Genomic DNA, 22,970 nt, shown 5'->3' with positions numbered 1-22,970 from the left:
AATAAACCAGCCTCAGGACTCAAAGTCACATACTCACAGGGTTTGAATGGACATGAGAGAAACTAACCTTTACCAATATATCCCCAGCTCTATAGGTGAATGCACAGATTCACAAAAACACCGTGAAACACTCTCAGGATATGAGAAAGGTCGCTTGCTGATGTAGGGGACATAAAGGTGCAGGCAGTTTGCTTGTGGTACAGCCCTTTGTAGGTCCGTACATACAGAGGCACTTAGCCCGTGCGGCTCACCTGAGGGCCTGAGTGATGGAGAAGCCGACCCTGTGGTCCAGGAGAGCAACACAATGTGTGCAAGTCCCACGAGGGTAACGGCCCAGGGTACAGGACATGCCCTTGGCGGAAACGGCCTCTTTTTGCCACCCCCCCACCCCCCTCGTGCAGCAGCCCGCACACCGTTTTTCCGCTAACAAAGGGCATTTCAGTCCGTAGCTTTGTGCTTTTCAGCGCCCTTTCATGGACACGCAGCTGTCCCATCCTAACATAGACCGGGGGGGTACTCAAAATCTGGCCCTCGAGGTCAGCGAGCACTGCTGGTTTTTCTCTTCTGCCCGATAGTTCCTGGTGCAATAATGCCAGTGATTGGCCAGAGATTACGCCCACCTGGTGTGTCGGTTTGAATCAGGCCCTGATTAGAGGGGCGAATGAAAAGCAGCAGCACTACTGGCCCAGAGGGGCAGATTTGAGTAACCCTGACATAGACCCGGTCGTGTCTTTACCACTTACGGATTCATTCATGGCTGTGTTGGGTAAACAGGATTATTTATATTAAATAGAATCTCCGCTGAGCAAGCAGCATGCTTTAAAGCCAGATATGCCCTATTATTTATCCTCTTTCTGAATGATAACCAAAAGGCAAAATTAGTACTGGTAAATGGATAATCATTTTAATTCAAATCTCCAAATTTGCTGACAGGAAAGTCAAGCAGTAAACTACAAATCAACATGTTATCAACTATCAAGTTAAGAGTACTTACCAGATTTAATTTTAAGTTGTTTGATTCATATGGACTTAATAATGCCAGTTTAAATGGGCAGAAAATAGTTAAGATAACCATAAATTATCCGAGAGATGTATCCACTACGCATCCATCAAATACATATTCAAAGTAATGTCAAAGTGTAAAAACTCAGATCTCAATCAGACATCAAATCAGTATTGGAAAAAAAAAAAAAAACTCAGGATTGTTGGGCATGCCAGTGTTGCCCTAGCTTTTTTTAAAAACACCACCCATTTCTGAATTGCATCATTCTTAGGAGACTGACACCATCACGTTACCGCGTCCTCTACGTCTGTGCATCCAGGGAGGGGCGTGTAAATTCAGCAGGCTTCCAATGAAAACGGAGGCTTGGTAACAAAATGGAAAGCCCTATAGCGCTAGGGGTAAAACGACTAGCCTAGCTAGCCAGCCAGCTAGGTATAGCACCACATGAGGGGATGGAAAACATGGGAGAAAGAGCGGGTTGGAAAAGGAGGGAGACTGGGAGAGGGATAAGGGTGTTAGAGGGATTAAGAGTGGACAAACAGCAAAATAATTAAGAGCTAATTTACAAATCTCTATTTATAACAGTTCAACAATTTTCTATGGCAAAGGAGTGTTTCACTGAAGCTCTAACAGGCTGTTTTAGCAGAACAGAATACTTTTATTTGCCTCAAACTATGGGAAAAGACATGCAACGATACTAAAACATTTATTGGCCATTACGACCTGGACCCAATAGCTCAGAGTCTGGAATAAATAGAAAGAGATAAATATAAATAGAAAACTCCACCCATTTAATCCCCGCATAGGAATGGACAGAAATGTTTAGCCAGATACAAGTTCATATTGCTTAATACATATCATAACCTCACACAATATAGTGTGAAGCCATTTGTGGATTTACCTTTGCAATCACATTAAAATGCTGAATGTCAACTGTAATTGTACTGCGATTGTTTTGAAATGACTAATGAGGGAGCCAGTTAATATAAAGAAAATATATCTACCCAAATATTTTATAAACTTGAAGTAATGTGATTGCACAACATTTTGAAAACTCTATTTTCAAATGAATGTGTTAATCTACTGGATTAACCAATATCACTCATGTGGTTTGCAGGGAGAAAACAACAAAAAATTTGGGACTATTCAATTTAAAAGTTTTCAACTCTGCTGATTCATGGCAGTATGGCTGGTGAAGAAAATTAGCAGGACTGGTCCAGTGCATTCCTCAGACAGGCTCTTGATCTTACAATAGCTGTGCAGTACCAACTCAAGACAAAGTATGTCAAAGGTTCACATAACAAAAATATTTATTATGTATACGTCTCAGGTATCACATGTTTGGGCCAAAGGAGCATTCCCTGGGCCGTGTCACTGTGGACAAATGCAAAGCACCTCAAGCTCCCTCCATCATTTTAAGATTTTAAAAAATAATAATTTTTTCCATTTTCCCTGAGAGAATTTCAGGGAAATTCAATAGCACAGCATGCCATCTATTTGTTGTAAAAAGACGAAAAGCCAGAACGCATTTTAAAATGTGCAATGTTAATGGGTTCAGAACTTTGAGGCAAAGGTCACGTGTAAAAGCTGGCAAGGTTCAATATTTTTAGATTTTTTAAAATTTCTAAAGCATTCAATAGCCTGATACAGAATGCTTCGGCTCTTCCGCGTTGATAAAACGCCACAAATAAAATTAGAAGGATAAACATTTTAATAACCCGTCACTCACTTTTCAACAATGCTAAGTGCAATCGCACAAAAAGCTCTCGGGTCCTCGGGTTTGGAGAGCAAATTAAAAATACCTCAGACCATCACACACACAGAGGAATTTCCGTGAATAGACGAGAAAAAAAAAACTCAAATCAGGCAAATAAGGTAGTAACCCATTTATTTTAGTGGCACATTTTGCAAACTAGAAATGTATTTTCAAACTTGTCGGCAAAAAAAAAAAAAAGAAAGAAAGAAAAATAGAAGGAAGAAAAAAAAGCAACAATTCACAAGCGAGGAATGCAATTTGTTCAACTGACTCCAAACAAATAGTACAGTTTTTTCGGGCTAGGGAACAAAGCTTTTCACAAATTCTTTTTTTTTTTTTCTCCTTTGGAATAAGTACATAATACAAAATATACATTTATTGAGCTTTCGTGTAAAGTCAATCACAGAGACCTCTAAGTAGCAGTTGAAACAACATAGACAATAATTTACTATAGCATTACACAATCTACATACAGGAAAAATATTTCTGCAAATGTGCGTATGGCTAAACATACAGACACGTACAGAAATAAAATGCATTTAATGGTTATATTTTTTCTTTTTTTTATTGTTAAACATGACTTGAATTACTGTTTCAAATGAATTACATCTTCTAAAGGGTAAGCAATGAAACGTGCTTTTCCTGGCCTCTATGGGGTGATTTTTTAAAATAATTTAGACAATCGGTAAAAATTTCTTATTCGATGAAAAGAAAAAAAAAAAAAAAAAAACATACCCACAACCAAGAGAGAAAAAACTATGAGGTTTTTTTGTATGAATACCAACATGGCAAGTCGAGTTACTTCCCGGGCGAAAGGAACCGGCCTTGCAGGTGCTGGGATGCTTAATTCAGTAAGGCAAAACGGTGAGCTTATCAGTGAGTTAAAGGTTAGCAAGGTGGGCTTTTCCAACTCCTGTCTCATAGTCTACCCACCTCTACTCAGCTCAAAATTTATACCGATGCCAGAATAGAAGCGACGCAATTGTCCCATTTTTAGTTTTTTCTTCTTTTTTTTTTTTTTTTTTTTAAAGTAGAATATGTTCGAACAGGTGACTTTTTTCCCCACACATCCAGTTATCCATTTGAACAGGTAATGGATTTTACTGGCTGGTTCCCGGTACTGAACGCCATTTCTTTAGATTTTGAACAATTCCCCGATCCCCCCCGCCCCCCACCCCTAAAAAAACCCCATAATGTCCACAAATCAGTGCAAATACAATTTTGTTTTAAATTTTTACTCACAACAGTGGTACATATTCCTAATAAATTACAAGTCAAGTATATATTTTGAATATATTATTTTTGTGTATTTCCTAATAACATCCCATGTTACCTTTTTATTTCTTTGTTATTATTATCATCATTATTATTTTGTTTTAGCAAACACATACCAGGGAGCACATCCATCTTTATGTGTCTCAATACAAAATACAAGGGTCTTGGACAGAGTGGGGGGGGATGGGGGCGGGTCATGATTTAAAAAAAAAAAAACAAAAAAAAAAAAAAACACAATAAGCTTTTGCGTTTAGACATTTTTCCCTTGTACAAGTCAGTCATATTCTACTACAGGGCACCCATTTGCTACAGTTTTTTTTTATACTGTAAGCTATTAGCCTAAATTTTTCCTTGTTCATTAAATCGTCACCGGGGTTACTTGGGTTGGTGGTGGGGGGGGAGGGGGGGGGGTTGTAGTCACCACTTCTCAGTAAACTAAGTGCACCTACAACATTCAGCGACTCAAAACAGATCAGGAACCAAGCAAGCTCCCGTTTTCCTCTCACGCGCGGACGAGGAAGAGAAGAAGAGCGAAAGGAACAGGACAGAGGGGCGCTGCGTTCGGCCAGGGCACAGAAACGGAGCGGGGGCGAAAAAAAGCAAAGAAATCGTTCTCACAGCCAGTGAAAGCCGGACAAAACCAGGAAGTGCATATACTGGTGTACGTTTATGAGGTATTGTAGTTTTATTGTGTTAGACCATGAGAGATTCTGACTGCTGAGAGAACTGATATATACGACTGAATATTCCATTGCCTTTACAAAGCAACAATCTGCCATTAGCGTATCGTTTGAAAACAACAAAAAATAAAAATAAAATAATCCCGCCTTTCAAGTTCAGTGTCGCACGGCTTCGACGCTCTTAAGCTGCTGCAAGACCGGGTTATCGGCTTATCGGAAAAAGGAAAAAAAATGCAAAATAAACTGAAAATGAAACGATGAAAGCACACTTTAAATCTTTTTTTTTTGTTTTAAACTTGATATTTTACCCCTACACCCATTTAAAATGCTGTTTTAAAATCATGCAACTGGAGTAAAAAATGGAAACTCTGCTCACCTCCTAATATAGCACTGACACCTATGGACACGATGCAATCTATTGTACAAAATGCTGTCTTTGCTCGTCTATTCAAAGTGTAAGTATAGAAATGCAATATATCATTTATAATGCATTTTTTTAAAAATAAAATGTGTATTTCCAGTCTGACAAGGTTAAAAATAAAAATAAAGCATTAACAGTGAATGAATAACCTACCGGGGAAGTATTTAAGGAACAGAGTTCCTTTAACAAAGTCTTTGCACGTCAACAGATGAACACAAACACGCGCGCGGATTATCTGCGTGACTAATATTTTCAGAACTCCTGCAGGAAGATTGAAAAGCTTGCGAAGAAAATGAATGCATAGAATTCAATTTGATCCTAAAATTACCCTTTCCAAGTGTGATCATTCGCTAAAGCCACCCCCACAGCATTGATGGGGAAACCCCAGCAATGGAGCGATAAATATTTGGGCATTCTGGCAGTACAACGTGTCGCGTGAAGTTGGTTCCCTATGTATAAAAAAAAAAGCAAAAGTAAGGAAGGGGGGGCAGTAGCGCTATTTATGGTTGCAAACAGCCGTACAGAAGACATACTAGAGAGATAAATCAGAACGACAGACGTGCTTATCTACTTCCTGCATTCAGACAGACGGTCGATGTTCCCGTACTAATTTAAGGCTACGTTTCAACTGCATGGTTTTGTGCACAAGGTAAGTCACATACAGTCTCAAGGGAAAGCGGGGGAAAAAGATTCGGCGTTGATCGAAGCGAGAGACCGCACGTAGGAACCGCGCGACGGATTCAGGGGAAACACTGACGAGAGCCGAACAAAAAGAAGAAGTGAACGACGCGAAAGCAAAAGAAATACTGAACGCTGCTTTCCTGCCCTGCTATTATTTCCATTTCAGTGTAATTGTTGCTTCGCTCTTTGTTTCTGTGTAACAATCCACACTTTGAGGGGAGGAGGAGGGGGGAGGGGGGGGGGGGGTTCAGGTTTTACCATATTATTACCCCTTTATCCTGAGCTGTAGAGTGCAACTGGACTTCTTAATTTCTCTTTGTTTTAGCTTCGTTAGCTTTCTTAGCTACCGTCTCAAGCTCCAACGTAAAATAAAAAATAATTTCAGAAGCTCTGCTCGTTCTCCCTCATACACTTGAAATGCTGCTCGCTGCCAGGCTGTGTTTCCGTGTGAGTGTCTCGCGCTTGGCTAGGTGGCAGGTCGGGTCTGGAGAGTGTAGATTTAAGCTCACGAAAAAATCGCTTGGTAAAATCCTAATCTACAATTAAACTACTTTTTTAAAAGCCCACTTAATGTGTGTGTATGTTTTTTTTCCACATGGGGTTACCTTATTAAGATTGTCAGCTTTAAATATAATTTCCTTTCCCCCCCCCCCCATAACTGCATTACCCTGTATTCAACAATTGAGACTATTGTTCAGAGGCCAACAAGATAATAAGCCACGTGAAAACAGCTTTTCACCTGCAAACCCTCTTCCTTTGTATTCAACCTGCAGCAGGCACGGGTTCAATCAAACCACAATGTGCCTTGACTTTTACCTTTTGAGCCACAAATTCAAGCAGCTGCGGCTTTCTCTTAGACTCGCGCGCAAAGAGCTCGGCGGTCAAAATAAACGAGTCGACCCGCCGCGGTAAAAAGGCTACGGCCTGCGGAAATCCGTGACTCGAAATTTAAGGATGGAGCGGGCTTCGCTTTGTGCCTAAATCTAGACTCCTGATTTTAAAATCAAGGAAAATAATAAAAGTACCACAATCTTTAGTAACCATCACACACGTTGCATTGCTTTCTCTTTAGTAATACCGCCAACTATGAATAAGTCCGCAACTATCCCCCCCCCCCCCCCAGAAAAAAAAATTGCATTAATTTAAAAAAAATTGAAACGATTATTAGCTGTTAAAGACAACTTCTGATGGAGAACCAATGTTAAGAACAAAAAGACTTGGGGGTTTAATAAAAATAAAAAAATTTTTAAACTTACGAAGGGCGATCATCAAAACACACACACACACACACACACAACAGCAGCAGCAACCATGGCCAGCCCTGGATGCTGCGAAAACAGAGGTGGGCTCTACACTCAGGGAGTAACACTCAGGAGTTAAAACCGGGAAGGGGGGGGTGGAGGCTTGCTTTTCCAGCCGGACGCAGAAGCAGGGCTTTGGGAAGCGCGTCAAAGCACTCAACGGCCAAACCCGTCCACCGGTAAACGACAACTTCCTGACAAACTAAAATCAGCTAAATCCTGGTTAATGCTGCGTGTGTAAGGTTTGTGCCCCCAACTATACCATTATTGATTCCTCCTGGCCAAAAAAAAAAGAGAGAGCAAGGCGAGGACCCATCTTTCTTAAAAAGAACCTTGTATAGCTACCGTTACTGTATGTGCTTTACGCACTTGTATTTACACTCGAATGAACAGACATGCAGTGGAGGCAGAATGGAAGTTTAGCATCCCGATGAAGAAGAGAAAAGTGTGAGATGGACGCCAGCAATGGGCGGGGCCGCGGAGAACGAGCTCCTCGCTAGGACAGACGCCGAGCCGGCTACAGCAGAGCGGCGCGCACACACACACGCGCGCACACACCCGCGCACGCACGCACGCACGCATGCACACACACACACACACACATGCACGCACGCACGCACACACGCACGCACGCACGCACGCACCACCACACACACAGGTACACAAACACACACAGACACCTCTTTTACCAAAACACACGTGCCGACAAACACGGGGGTTTCCCTGTTGTCAACAAAAACTGAGAAAGGAAAAAAAAAAAATATATCAAAATAAAAGATCTAAAAAGCGCTTCCCGATTTCCGGGGGGGGGGGGGGGGATGAAAAGAAGAACGCAGCCGGCAACAAAGACTCGCTCGGGCCGATTTTGCGGGAGAAAGGAACGGCGACAACAAAAGAAAAACCCTTTTCAGACAGACGCGCGCGCGCGCTCCGACAGAACCACGGACCGGTAAAAAAAAAAAAGAAGTAATAACCTGCAGTTGTCACAAGCCATGATTTTGTCTGACTTACACTCTCGCTTTGCCGTGAACTTGCAGAATTTACCCGTTTCTTTAAAGTGCACAAACTAAAAGAGGAGGGGGAAAATGGGGCCCCGGGAGGAGGGGCCGGCCGGTATTCGCCACACAGACCAGATACTCAGAGCTGCAGTCCAGACCAAAAAAAAAAGAAAAAAAAAAGGCAGATAGTGCATACCGGTCATCTTTTTTTTTTTTTTTTTGTTGTTTTCCTTTTGTTTTTACTGAAACCAACTCAAGCCGCGTTAAATACAGGCGCTTCTCCGCGTGCAAGCACAATTGCACTTCACAAAAAAAGAAAAATACAAACACGCCCGCCCACCCGCACGCACGCACACGCAAACACGCACGCACGCACGCACGCACAAACACACACACACAAACACGCGCGCACAATAAATCTCGAGTCCGATTAATTACAGCAAAGAATCATTTCAATCAATTAAAAAAAAAAAAAAAAAAAGAAGATAATTAAACATTGTTGTTTTTTTGACTTGGTGGTGGTTTGCAGTTTACCTGGGTCAGGGAGGGAGGGAGGGAGGAGAATAAAAGGGGGGCGGGGGGATAGAGAGAGAGAGAGAGAATAAATCCGGGGGAACAGGGGTGCTCCCGGCTCCCTGGGCAGGCTGTCGCTGTACTGCAGGCAGCGGGGGGGGGGGGGGGGGGGGGTCCCGAGCGTCTCCTCCAACCCCCCGTTCGCCTCGGCCGCTAGTTCCCTTCTTTAACAAACGAGAGGCGGGAGGAGCGAGGAGGGACAGAGAACCTGGCAGGCGGGCGGGCGGGTGGGTGGGCGTGGCGGGTGGTCTCGGGGGGTGGGGGATTGTGGAGGGGTTTCGGTGTAGGTGGCTTGTGTGTAAAACGCGACGGGCGAAGCGTGGGGCTGCGTTACCACATGTCGTCAGTGGAGGCGGAGTCCTTCACAAAAAAAAAAAACACAAAACAAAACACAAAAACACAAAACAGGAGTGAGAGCCATTTTACAGACACGGAGGAACATCCAGGCACAGCAGTTTATCCATATCCCAGAATGCAACTGGTTTACGAGAACGCACATTTCCACCACGCTTAAGGGCTGGCCAGAGCACGCTCGCTAACTGGACGCGGTCCGCGCGCTACGCGTTCTGGTGCGGTGGGCGGGGGGGGGGGTTTGGTCGCAAGGGGCGAATCCAATCAGAAAGCTTTGCTCTCGGCACGCGGGCGGGGAAGGGGGAGGGGTTCCTGCGATGACGCTGAACGGGCCCGTGTTCGTAGCCGTCTCGAGGCGATCGATGAAGTAACGATCGGGACGTGCACAAAGGCGCGCTCAAACAACAGATCGATCAATACTGGAGTGCAGACGCGCTCAAAGGACACAATCGATACTGGAGGTTTGAGTGGGGGGGGGGGGGGGGGGGGGCCTTTCCCCATACAGAAGTTTCAAGTTGGCAAAGGATGGGCTGGGTTTCTGAGAGCCGACTGGCCGCTAACCCGAAACCGCTAACTGCAGGAATGCCACCGACCGGTCCCCCAGAAACAGAAACGTTCTGCCAGGAGAAATCCAGGGACGACGCGTGAAGGGCTTAAAACAGGAACCCCCTTAAAATGGCTTTTATTTGTAATCTTTTTGCTCCTGACAGAAGTCGCGGCAGGCAAAAGTCTTACGGTCTTAAGTACCGAGAGGAAGACTTTGCGAGTAGCGAGTCGCATAGGCTAGCGAAGGGAGAGAGAGAGAGTCCTCATCATCCCCGTAATGGGTGGAGCTACCATAGGCTGCGGCTCATTGGCTCGCCGTGAACCAATCAAAAGCGATTTGCCGCCAGAGTGCTTCGATCGAATTGGCTAGTCAACAACACGTGACTGTGGGCTTACGGGGTCACGAGGTTTGACTTCCCCAGCAGTAATTGTCACACTCCACAGTTAAAATACCACCCTGCAAAGCTGGCTCTCTGAAACAAGGGGCCGTCCATCCGGGAACCGTGCATGGACACGGAAATACTTAAATAAAGGGGCCCGGGGGCAGAAGCGAATATACAAACAGAAAGTGCTGAGGTGATTTTGAGACAGGACCGCCCTTAAGAAACCCCCTGACTGACACTGGTCCCCCTGTCACTGACCAGGTTATACGTCTTAGAAAGGGAATTTAGGGATATGGAGGGGCTACTCAGTGCTCTTTAAAAAGACAACATGAAATCCCAATTCCCAACTCCAAAAGGGAGGTTGCCATACCCCTCAAAATCTTTGCAGGTTAATTCATTAAAAACATATTGACTTAGGTTACATGATCCACATACATACAAATAAGAAAGATAGTGTAGCAGCTTAAGATGCTGAAGCGAATGTGACTGTACGACTAGCCTGACGTCTCACCGATGGGACTAGAGTTTGGCAGCAGACGGGGGGGCGGAGCTTACCGTATCCTCGCTCCGGTAAGGGTTGAGTCTATTATATACAGCTTCCACCACGCTCCGTCTAAAGCAAAGGGGGGAAACAGAGGAGACAGCTTAGCTTCCGGAGCACGGCGCTAACAAAAACCAACACAAAAAACTTCAGCTGAATGAATAATGCTAAATGCTAAATATCCCACCTGCCAGTCAGCCGTTCACTTTACGAGGGATCGGTTGACTGGCTTTACAATTTTAAGCTACACAAAATATTTTCCTTCACACAACAATGGCAACTCAATCTCGTTTAAGCTGACCCCTAAATTTACACTTATTACACACACTTATTTTCCAATTATTATAATTTTTGTTGGAACTTTAAAAGGAGACAGGTGATACTGTGAAAGGTCTGAAAAATAAACGGTAAAACTTGCTTAAATTGGACAGAAATCTCAGGACAAAGCAGCAAGTGGATTAAATACACCGGCAACATTTTTTTTTTTTTGCCAATGCGCTTTTTTTCATCGCTGAAGGGGAAATCGATACAGAGTGCGACTCCGGGCTGACCCTCGGTGGGGGGTGGGATCGCCCTCCCTTTCATACGCGAGTCCACGAGGGTGCAGCCGGGGGACGCGATGCTGTCAAGAGCTTCGGTGCTCCTCTCTGAAAGGTGTAAAGCTCAAGAGAGAGGGGGAGCCCGGGCACCAGTAAAGACTGTAAATAAACCTTAGCGATGCACCGCAATCCCAGCGCCCCGCGGGGTACCACAGAGTGCTCCGTACACGACGAGGAACGTCTTCGACGTCTCGGCGGTGTTTTAATGTTTAATTGCCTCGCTGTGAGAGAACAGGTAGTGGTTGTGACACCGGCCCCCATCGGTCCCCGGTCATCAGCCCCTGGTTATTCATTAATGACTCCGCCGTGTATCCGGGGGGCCTAACGGCAGCGCGGGGTTTTGAAGCAGAGGCAAACACCGGAGCACCGCCGCAGCTCAGGCACGAGACCAGCCCGGGCAGCCTGCCATCCGAGCCGGGCGGCCATTTTAAAAAGGCGGCGCGGACTCGGTAGGTGGCGGTTCAGCTGGGGGTGGGGGCGGGGGGGTGTCAGCGGGGGAGGGAGGAGAAGCGAAAGGCAGGAAGCGCCGCGGCGCGACCGTCAAAGCCTTCCCCCCCTCCCCGGCCATCCACGATGCGCGGGGGTGGGGTGGGGCGGTTCCGCTCCGGTTTGCACCGCCGTTTCCGCGTGGGGGGGGGGACCGGCGAGAGCGCCTCCGTGCAGCCCGGGGGCCGACCCAAGCTGCTGCTTTTACGGACCTGAAGCCGGCTCGCACGGGGAAGGGGGGGGGGGGGCTCGGTCGCGACAACTGCTCTCCCTCCCCCACCGGAACTGCATGTATTTAAATGTATTATTTACTTTTTTTGGAATTAAATTTTCACTCAGAAATCTTGCACACTTAAAAATGGTCACTCACTTGCTGGCCAGTTCGCCGCCTGGTGGCAGGTTGGGGATGCTCTCCGTGGCTAATGTACGCATCACGTGGACTAAGTCTGGCGCTCCTTCATCCCCCTGCTTCTTAATGATCTCTGGGAATCAGAAGGACTTCTTGGTAAGTGGGGTGGACTCACACAAGCATAAAATATTCACATCAATTTACGGAGGGAAAAAAAAAAAAATAGCAACAACAAAAGAAACCCTTAAACGCACACACACAGACATACACACACACACACACACAGACAGTGGTAATGCCGCCATGACAACATGTGAGTCACCACCTATCCGCTGGAGGCAATTGGTCGGGGGGGGGGGTCTCCTCTCTGATTCATACTGACATCAGCCTGCCTGCACACGGCCCTGCTTTTCTGTCCAATAAAAAAAAGGGGGGGGGTGGGGGCTTCAGCCTGTGCTGAGGGCTTGGAGGAGAGCTTCCTTAAATGCCGCGGGTACACCGCTGGGTGTGCGCGCGTTCGCAATCGCGTTAACGAAGGCCCGAGAACCCCCCGACGTTTCGCCGCTACGTCGCATATTAGCCTAACCGCGTATTAGCGTGACCGCGGGAGGCCGCGTCTAAGCTCGATCCCGGGGGATTTAACGACAACAAATAAAAGCCAAGGAGCTCAGAACATGTTCAGTAAATGTCTTTTATTGGAATCACCGGTGACAGCTAAAAATGACAACATCACAGTTCTCTACATTTCGAATGCTGTGCTCTGAACGTATAAACATTTTAAAAAATTGGGACCCGGGGCTTGGCTCGGCCCCTCCCCCCCCCCCCCCGTTTCTAAGCTACGGGAGCTACAGCTGGACAGACGGACAACCCTCCTATCAGAAACCGTTTGCCGTTTCAAAGACACACCTATCGGATCTGACACAGACGAGGTGCGTCTGGGTACAAGTTTCAAGACAGGAAAGCTCCCTGACGGTCTTCTATGAGAGTTCACCTGCGGCAACGGCTGCACTCGGACCTCATTTCGTTTAGGACGAAACGAAATGGGGCCTAAGGTCTGGCGTTCAGAAACACAACACGTCGGAATTCCACAGTTTTCATTTCCTTGGCATGACCACATGACACACACAAGTAAACGCATATAAAAAGTCGTGACCACAAAAACGTCAGGATATTGCAAAAAAATAAAAAATAAAAAACTAGATATATAAATCAAGTGGTTCAAAAGACAGCTTACATATCAGGGTACAACATTAAAATACAGTTAAGAAAAAAAAAACTGAAGAATAAACTGAGTGTATCGTCTTTTATTAGTAGTGTATTTCGTTTTTTTCTGAAACTGGGTGCGAGGTCCTGCTAAGTGTCAGTGGGGTCAGTTCAGCACAGAAGCGATGCCATTTGTCGTCAATGAATCTCAACCCGCTGGCTAAATTCATTGCAGGATTACTAACGCGAGTGAACCTGAAGAGTGTTTAAATCAATTGAATATCCCCGCTACTTCAAGTACTATCTTTCATTTGTGTGTTTATACATCAAGGAACGCCTATGGATAAACTCACATCTACATTATAGACACAGAAAATTACAAAGAAACGCCAATGTCTACATGCTTTGAAAGGCGGATCAGAAGAATAGCAATTGCTGCTACTTTGCCGTGAGCTTTTCGAGCATCACCGAGCCATGGCCTCTTTGCTGAGGGTTGTTTGTTCTCCAAGCTTTCCACTGGGAACCTCAGCAAGGTAAAAATACTTTACCAGTATTAATCCAATGACTGGAAAGATATATCAGTGCAGCACAGATTGAAAATGGTAATCTGCGTGTCAATTCCTGTAAAGAATATCTGCTTGAATCACTGAAACAAACCGCACCGCTAACTACATTTCCGTCCAAATGTTTCGCAAACGCCAAGCGACTTTCCGTAAAAAAGTCGGCAAAAGAAAATGTGAATCGGTGTGCGTTTCCATCAACCACTGTTAGTGAATACTGGAAGATGGCGCGACGAGTGTGTTACAGGTCAAGGAAACTAGGATAAGCCGCAAGCAGGTCCCTGGAAGTAAACACTGCCTGTACTTGAGCAGGTACTTAACCTGCATTGCTCAGCATATATCAGCTGTTAAATGGATCAATGTAAAAAATGCTTTAATGAAATAGTTGTGAATCGCTCTGGATAAGAGCTTCTCAAGCCTGATGCAGGGATTTACCATGTTTGTGAAATTCGAAAGAGCTTAGAACGTTAGTTTCGAGTGAGCCAGACACTATGGAAGCCTGCAAGACAGGCTCACTCTTGGAAGACTGATCATAACAGCTCTCGCTCAGTTATACGAGGCCGCATTACGTGCGGCCCAGAGACATCGAAGAGGGCATGCAATGGTCTATTTAACGACCACTCAGATGGCTATATCACCACCATGAAATCCACCGTACGCCTGGGAATGCTGGCGCATCAAGCAGTTCTCAGAGACTGTTGTGCACGGGCATTTCACCCAGCGGTTTTGGGTAAAGCATTTCGGAATTTAGAATGCTTTGTAGAATCGTTGGGTTTTCTGGAGTGGAACCAAGTGACTCAGGGCCCTGTCAAGTCGGCATTTATTCAAAAAAATCTGTTCCCATCACCTTTTATCACATCTTTTTTTATCTGTACTTTTTATCTGCCAATTTTTCAACCTCGGCCAAGCGTATAAACGTTTTTTACGATATTTCGGATCATTTCGGACGTTTCCACTCAGGTTAACTTATGCGCAAATTCAAAATTTGCATAAAAAAAGCAGTTTGATGGAAACCTCATAAATGATTGCACGAAGAAGGAAGAGCATGGGCTAACTGAATGTGCAGTTAGCATTTGGTAAGTTATTCATGGTTTATGCGTTCATTTAAAATGTATCTGTGACAAAGCTCCCTTAAGCTCCTGTTTTGAAATTTCAGCCAGCATTTCATTAGTGAATGAGTCTATTTACTGGGCGACGTTACAGGGTTCTCTTCCTATGCGGTACGTCATCAGTTCTCAATAGATTCCCAGACTATTGGCAAGAACACATATACCACCGGTCAACTGCTATACTTTCATATAGCAATTCATATTTTTAATTGCGTAACCAAGCAAACGAAGAACCAATGAAAACACAGATTTCCAGGGGTATAAATTAAAGAGGCATTTTTTAAGGCTATTTTTAAACTATGCATGTCATGCTACATGAGGTATCTTCCTCAAATACTAACAAACGCAGTCCAGATGCAGCACAGCATTCCTTCACAACCTCAGCATACTTTCCGCCACCTCCTCTCTCTTCCTTAGCTAACCTTACGAGTCTCGTAGTAAAATCTGAAAGTCTACAGACTTGCACACTTCCCTCCCGAGTCCTTGCCGTCACGAGGCAGAATATCTCACCTAAATGGTAAATGGACTGCATTTATATAGCGCTTTTATCCAAAGCGCTTTACAATTGATGCCTCTCATTCGCCAGAGCAGTTAGGGGTTAGGTGTCTTGCTCAAGGACACTTCGACAGGCCCAGGGCGGGGTTTGAACCGGCAACCCTCCGACTGCCAGACAATCGGTCTTACCTCCTGAGCTATGTCGTCACCTGGAGTTCCGAACCATCCCGGCCGAGGTCACTGTCATCTGAAAGCCCCGCCCTCAGACGGGTGATAAATACACTGAAGCACAGTTCAGAGTGACCAGGATGGCTCTGAACCAGGCACGCAAACCCGTCCGACAGCACGCGCGAGACTCCGAAGCAGCACTGCGGCCGTAGCCAGGGCGCTGCGGCCGACGCCCACCTCACAGGACGGAGACGCCGAGGGCGGCCATCTTGAGCGGGAAAACCTTACGAAAGTCTACGTGAGCAGCGATAAAATAAATAGTGTTCAAAACTTTTAACAGCAGCCCTGTTAAGACCGGGCCATTCATCAAGTGTTGCGGAGGCAAGGGGGCACAGCCCGCAATTCCAATGCGACGCGCAACTCCGTTCACCCCAGAGGTGAAACGTAGAGCAACCGACCAACTGGACCACACACAAATGACAAACACGTGCAAGACGGGAGCTCATTTACATAAAGATCTGTGCAATGAATAATACATAATAAACAACAATCTTCCTGAATATTTGGAAGTAGATAAAAAAACAAACACAGATGCAATATGTACAGTCCGCTAGTGCTAGTGTAAGGTTTGTTGGCACAAAGCTTTTCGATTTCGGAGTAGTACCCAGAATTGTCAGGTGAACACAAAGTGTTGAAGGCTTTCAAAGGTCAGCCCTTAAAGCTAACGCAGTAATCTGCAGGTTTTTAGTGTTGATGCCAAGATAAAGGAACATGCAGCAACATATGGTATTCCTAACCAACCGACGCCACAGTTATCAGGCTACTTCCACAACGCTAACAATTAGTGTAAATAATGTGTATCAAAGTCATCAAGCAAAATTCTCGCAGCAGTATTCCAGGTAGGCCTATATCATTCCAGATTAACTCAAAATAATCTGGATTCCATCCAGCCACATATCAACCATTTGAAGACTTCACACATTCAACAGAATCCTGCACACCCCGACACGAAGCATTAGAACGACTGTATGATGCAAATTAAATATGCAACATGACGCAGCTTGTCGGTACCAGCATCAGAGAGACTCCAAGAGCTTAAAGAACTGTGCCATTTTAAACCAAAGTTTGCCCAAGTTCTTTTTTGCTTTAAAGCATGTTTTTAATCGTTTAATTATCACATACATTAAATAAACTCGTTGAATGAACGTTGTTTCGCCAATTCGCTGTTTTTGCGTTCGACTTTGTCAGCAAATGACCTCAACGAGCCCGCCTTTTCCTTGCCTCGAAAGAAAATGAACAAGCAAAGAGCGGCACAAGTCGGGACACACCTAGTTTAATAGCGAAAGCGCAGACGTCACGCTTGGGTCCCAGCCAAACCTCCAGTGCAGCTGCCTTCCATTTTTTTCACCCCAGGGTTAATACTGGTTATGGGAAAACGAGCGGAGCTACCAGACGTTGCAAATCACCTATTGGCCGGCGTCGACCAATGAAAACGCCGCGTCATTCATTGAAAAAACGCTTCGCTCAACCGTCGCTCGTTGACACCCTTCGGTGGCCGCCCGAATAGGCACCGCGGGACGCGTCAAGCCTCGACACGAACGGTGCCAACCTAAATCCTGTTACACCAGAAACAAATTCCAAATACTGCCTGTGGAGCATTTCAAAAAATGGCACGTAGAAAGGGAATTTCAGGCTTCCAGTAATTCTAGAACTGTCGTAGAATCCCGTTTGCCACCTTCCATAAAAACTATGCATCCAGGTCTACAGTTAAACTAAAAAAAGACAGAATTACCTTTTACATACAAAAAAGCTGGCATGCCAAGCACAGCACCATATTTTAGATCTGTACTAAAAAATGATCAGGATTTTTTTTTAAATCAACCATTTTGTCTTACTATTAACTTTACAATGGGGTGGCAGGTATGCGTGGCATTCCCCATACTTATAAAGCACTGAGTCGGTCACTTTTCAGATACAAAAATTTGCAACACATGCAGAAAGTATGTGCTGGGATTCTTCTGTGGCTAGGTTATTAAAAATATTTTGCACATCAAAAATGCAAAAAAAATCTTCCCAATGTTTTAAATATTTAAAAAAGTGGATGCTGCTCATTTTACTGAATTTCATTACGAGTGAAAACTGTCTGTATTTTTAAGCGCTTCCTTGTTAGCAGGTGGTTCTGCGTCCAAGATGCATGACTTGAGCGCTTAGAAACATAAACAGTGGGAAAACTTCCTTTTGTACGTCTGTAGTGCTAACACTGGACTACTAGATAGCCAGGCCCACTTTTACCAATCAAAATACAACTGCAGAAATAAAAGGCAAAGCACATGCATCTCTTTGCACGACAAAATGCAATACGTAACGGCTAATAGAAAGTGCCAAGAAGAAAAATTAGCCTTCACATGCATTCATTCCACACCTCATCTAACACCAAATCTTGCAACTCTAACGATACATTATGTCCATCTACTTTTTCCACATGCTAACCTCCAAGGTGGTTATTGTTACTACGATTATTTTTTTTGCCTTCTGTACTTTGTTATAACTGGAAATGCTAAAACATTCAAATAAAACGGTTATCAAATACATTCTCATGGCAGAAGAATTATAATACATAATGGAAGTGAGATTACACTGAAATAATATTTGATGGCCACGCTGAACATACTCATTACATATAAAATGGCTCTTCCATTTTGGTGTCTTTGCTACTTTCATTACCCTTACTTAAAGCAGCTTTTAGAAAACATTAACGACAGACACGTCATGTGCAACACTTCTATCTTGTTTAGAGAATAGTTTTTTTAAATATATATCCATCTCCCATGACTACAGCTAGTCAGGTGTCAAAAAGTGCAACTCTGAATGCGGGACTGTGCCTAAGTTACTGTTGGCGCATTTAATTGGCAGCTGCAGGAAGCCTATAGGAAAGCTCCGTGTGAGTGAGAGGCCTTGTGTAAGACAGCTATTTGTTAGCCTTTTTGGATGCTCCACCTTCTACTCTGTTCTCCAGGTACTTATCCAGCTCCGCCTCTCTCTTCACAGCTTCCGGACAGATCTTGGGCGCGCCAGGAAAGCACACCAGCACCACGCTCATGTTGTCTCGGCTTCCCTGTTCCAGGAGAGAGAGAGAGAGAGAGAGAGAGAGAGAGAGAGAGAGAGAGAGAGAGAGAGAGAGAGAGAGAGAGGGGGAACAACAAGAGCAGAGGGCTGTTAGCACTTCCCACCAATTCCTCCAATCCAGTTCAGTTCCACGGCTCCTCAAGTGACTGTTCTAAAGGCTGAAACTCAGGGCTGCATTTGAAACGCAAACCATTTCCCTTTCTGAAAAGCCAAATGGGAAACTCTTAGCAAGTTAAAGAACCCGACATAGCGAGCCACATGAAAGGCACTAAAACTCGGTGGCTGTCGCCTCCTGGTTCCAAATCCCGTATTAAATACTGTCTGAGGTTTACAGAAAATGGCTCAAACCAATAATAACTGACGTGAGATTCAAACCCATTTAATATTCATCAGGGCCATAAAAAAAACACCCTCAATGCACAGCAGTTTGACTCATTCTGCCACTCACAAGTACACTGGTGTATCGAAGCCAACAATAGTCAGGTTACACCTAGCACATTAGCATAACGCTCGTAAGACCTGGAACGGCAGAAACTGCTATGTAACGAGAATGCCGTTTCCATCCCTGCTCAAGCCTAAACTGGTTCACCCATTAGCTAAAAAAACGCCCCATATCTTTTTCAAACAAAGGGTTTTCAAACAAAGTTAAAAGCCCATTGACCCCTCTCTCCCAACTGCAAGCCATGTCCATTAGCAGTGAGAGCCACGGTGTGTTTAAGCTGCACATGAAGCCCTGCTTACAGTAAATACTGCAAAAAAAAAAAAAAAATCTCCTTGACCAAACAGTCCTTATCTGGCCGGCCTTACCTTGTACAAACAGGTGTCGACGATCTCGTTGCAGACTTTCTCCAGGTCCTCCGTCACCTCTAGCCGGGACCGGACAAAGTCACAGAGTTCCTCGTTGGCCATGACGTCCCAGATGCCGTCGCAGGCGAGCACCACGAACTCGTCGTCGGCCTCCGACCGCTCGATCTCGTACACCTCGGGCTCGGGCGAGACCAGCTGCTCCGTGGGGCCCTTGCCGTGCACGCACTTGTAGTCGAAGTCGCCCAGCGCCCGGGAGACGGCCAGCGAGCCGTTGACGCGCTGGATCATGACGGAGCCGCCGGCGTTCTGGATGCGCTCCTTCTCCAGCGGGTTGCTGGGCTTGTGGTCCTGCGTGAAAAAGTGCACCTTGCCCTTGCGGCTCAGCAGGCCCCGCGAGTCCCCGCAGTTTATGAAGTAGATGTGCTTGGGCGACACCATCACGCCCACCGCCGTGGAGCCGCTGCGGTCGGCGCCGTGCTTCTTCTCCGAGATGGCGCGCATGTGCTCGTCGATCTGCAGGAAGCCCGTCCGGATGCCCGTCTTGACGCTCTCCACCGACGGCTCGGGGGCGGCGCCGCGGAAGTCCGGGTTGCTGGTGATGTGCTCCAGGAGGTGCTCGCAGCAGTAGCGCGCCACCTGGGAGCCCGCGTGCCCGTCGTACACGGCGAAGAAGGACCAGGGGTCCAGTCCGTGCGGGAGGCCGATGACGGCCGTGTGCGCGTCCTCCATCTCCACCCGCCAGCCCTGCATGCTGCTCAGGCCGTAGCGCAGGCCGTTCCCCTCCCCGTGAGAGTTATGCTTCTCCATCTTTGGCTTGTCCAAAAAAGCACCCATTTTCACCTATCCTTTGACCTGCAAGAAGAGAGGAAGGAAGGAAGCGGGACAACAACAAAAAAAGAAACAAGAAGTTAGAAGCCAAATAAACTAGGGCTGCGGCAATTGATCCGACTAATCGAACTTATCGAATCAACAAAAATCGATTTGACGCAGTGATAAATCGATATAATTTAAGATCCCAATCGTTTCCCCGAACCGTCCACACATGAACACAAGGTGCTCATTGCTTTGATGGGAAAATAATTGAAACTGCAAAACTGTGGGCAGATAAACGGGCTGCCTTCTCTCAACAGTTATTTGTTTGAATGTTTTGGGGGTGGGCGGAAGTCCAATAGAATATCCTTCATAAACAAAGCCACTTGAAGAACTGTAAGGCTAGAATGGCTGTCACAGTATTCTTCAGATGTTTAACTGTGTCAAATGTCTGTGCTGTTAAAAAAATAAAATAATGTTTTTTACAGATTATTTAAAAAAAAAGGAATTATTGGTTTATAAAATCATCAATAGCTGTAGCACTGAGATAAACCCTGGCAACTGTTTAATATAGTTAGGCATGAGAAAAATAACTTTGTATTAATCTAGGTAGCATTCCAATTCACAACATACAGAATTTTACATAGGGCTCCTGTAACCACACAAGAATTATCCCAACACTGGCACAATCGATAAACCAAGAAAACACATAATCCATTGCAAATACGAAAATACACTAAAGACATTCCATATAATTTAATGTTACAGCACGCAAAAATGGCATACTCGATTGCAAACGATAGCGTACGATTAACTTAAACATTCGCAAACAGACCCATGTCCGGGCAAACGCAATTATATTTTGTATTTTAAAACAGCAGCGGTACACAATGGAATCCACAAGTATCATAATACAAATCCGAAATATAAAACGTACACCTTACAGTTAACTTGTTTTGTTGACGTCTGAAAAATAGTAGGCGACTCCAGCTAACTTGGCTGGCTAACTGGCTATGATGTAGGCTACTGTTTATTTTCACTAGCTATAAATAGTGTACAGCTGGCCACAGGTTTAACTGTTCCACAATTTTTATAGCAGTGAATACGAGAACGAACTTTGACACCAGTCACAATGAGCGTATGACTGCAATGTAACTTAGCTGGGGAGCTATAGCAAGTACAAGAGTTTAATTTATTTTTAAAACAAGTTTCTCTTGCAGGGTAATTTATGCACCCAAAGCTCCTGACAGCTGTCAATCACAGGGAGGCCCACATTTGATGCAGTCATAACTTAGACCGCAAACTAGCTACCTAGCGTTACTTAGGACTAGGTTAGTAGGCTGTCTAGCTTGCTACGGTTAGCTAGCTAGCTATGTTATCACCAACGGCGAAGAGAGTACGGCAGGTCGTCAGCTAATCTGACGTTAGCTAATGACTCGCGTTACACAATTCTTAAATTTGCGTAACGTTACCATTATACGGAAATAGGTTACTAACACGCCTTTAATAAATCTTATATAAGCTAAAAACCATTTAGCTACCTATCGAACTAGAAAGCTACCAAGCCATATCACATAGATAAACACCCTGCGTCAGTAGGCCCCGGACCTGCTGTCCCCGAGGCCTAAGCGCCCCCTACCATTGTATTTACACGGCCTACATTATAATATATACCCTGCGCGTCTTGCTAGCTAGCTAGTTAGCAGCTCGGCTATCGATATTATTTCGAAGCAAAGTATGGTGCTGCTAGAGCACTTCACAACTTACCCAAATCCGGAACGAGCTTTGCGTTATATGAAAAAAGACACAAAGGCGGCGGCAGCGAGAGGAATCGCTACCGCGAAGAGAAATACCGAAAGAAAGAGAGAGGCTACGAGCGATAGCTAAGTGAGGGGGCGAAACCGCCTTCAATGCATTCAGGTTGAAAAAGAGACTAGCTCTCCGTTCTGGGTGAGCCAGGGATGCATTACTTTGACATGGGTGGCGACGACAAAATGTTTTCGAATCTCATTAGCAAGTCTGTTGCTGTATTTGGCCAGCGTGTTTTTGAGGAAAAAAGCCCTAACCTTAGAGCTCAACCCCAGCCCCTCCGAGAGAGAGCCTCAGCCTGCATCTATTAACGATAGCACAGGGACCCGGATGTACATACAGCAGGTTGCGTGCTTGAAAGAATTACATCATCACGGAGCCGAAGAGGAATAAATCTGCGAGCTGGTCTGCACAGCGCTGTGTGTCAGCAAAAAGCCCGTGCGTGGTCTGCAACAGAATTTGTATGCTGCTATCTCGATATTTCCAATCGTCTCTCCTGCTTCAGTTTCTACATATTTGCAGTTCCATGAATTAACACTGCCCATTCAATATGTTGCGCCATAATAATGTAATAACGACATGTTCCGTTTATATTTTATCAATCTATGTGAAATTGTGAACGCAATTCGTCTGTTGCTGGACCTTGCTGGAAAGTTAAAAAAAAAAAAAAAAAAACTATAAGGTTCACTATAACCTACGCGCACTCGGCCAGCATATTTTACAAATTCCATGATGAATACCCGTAATTGAAACAAAACATTGCGTCGACAAAATGAGATGTGCTCATCTGCACTTATTTGCCATGTAAAGGCATACAGTAGCCTACTTTACATAATACAAATGGGATGTTGCCTGGGAATAGTAGCATACTGAGAACTGCAACCAGAGCTAGAGAACTGTCTTTGTGGTATTACGTCACTCGAACGGATATTAAAAGACC

At 45.1% G+C, this 22,970-nt stretch overlaps 1 protein-coding gene across 2 annotated transcripts; it reads right to left on the bottom strand.

The window, feature by feature from the left end:
• Positions 1 to 8,793: 8,793 nt before the first annotated feature.
• On the bottom strand, positions 8,794 to 22,366 carry LOC135257070 (protein phosphatase 1A-like). Of its 2 annotated transcripts, none has more exons than XM_064339493.1 (6): positions 22,288 to 22,351; positions 19,412 to 20,263; positions 18,476 to 18,593; positions 11,965 to 12,076; positions 10,524 to 10,581; positions 8,794 to 9,048 (listed from the first exon to the last, which is right to left on the bottom strand). In XM_064339493.1, exons 2-6 carry the CDS (start codon positions 20,243 to 20,245, stop codon positions 9,019 to 9,021), a joined length of 1,152 nt encoding a protein of 383 aa, XP_064195563.1. In that variant the 5' UTR covers positions 20,246 to 20,263; positions 22,288 to 22,351; the 3' UTR covers positions 8,794 to 9,018. The 2 variants fall into 2 exon arrangements, with proteins under 2 accessions (XP_064195563.1, XP_064195562.1); XM_064339492.1 differs by having other exon boundaries at positions 8,797 to 9,048; positions 21,989 to 22,366.
• Between the last annotated feature and the right edge of the window lie 604 nt (positions 22,367 to 22,970).

Source organism: Anguilla rostrata, chromosome 6 (genome assembly GCF_018555375.3).
Source record: "Anguilla rostrata isolate EN2019 chromosome 6, ASM1855537v3, whole genome shotgun sequence".
NCBI classification, from domain to species: domain Eukaryota; kingdom Metazoa; phylum Chordata; class Actinopteri; order Anguilliformes; family Anguillidae; genus Anguilla; species Anguilla rostrata.
Note: the sequence above shows the minus strand (reverse complement) of the source record. Positions and strands in the feature narration are given on the sequence as shown.

Bases quoted from the DNA above. Each gene is read 5' to 3' on its own strand.
- LOC135257070 (XM_064339492.1), bottom strand. From the start codon at position 20,245: ATGGGTGCTTTTTTGGACAAGCCAAAGATGGAGAAGCATAACTCTCAC. The intron at 10,582-11,964 runs GTGAGTGACCAT...CCTTTGCTTTAG, and splicing joins GGCGGCGAACTGGCCAGCAA to ACGGAGCGTGGTGGAAGCTG. The intron at 9,049-10,523 runs GTAAGCTCCGCC...TTTTTTGTGAAG, and splicing joins CTTACCGGAGCGAGGATACG to GACTCCGCCTCCACTGACGA.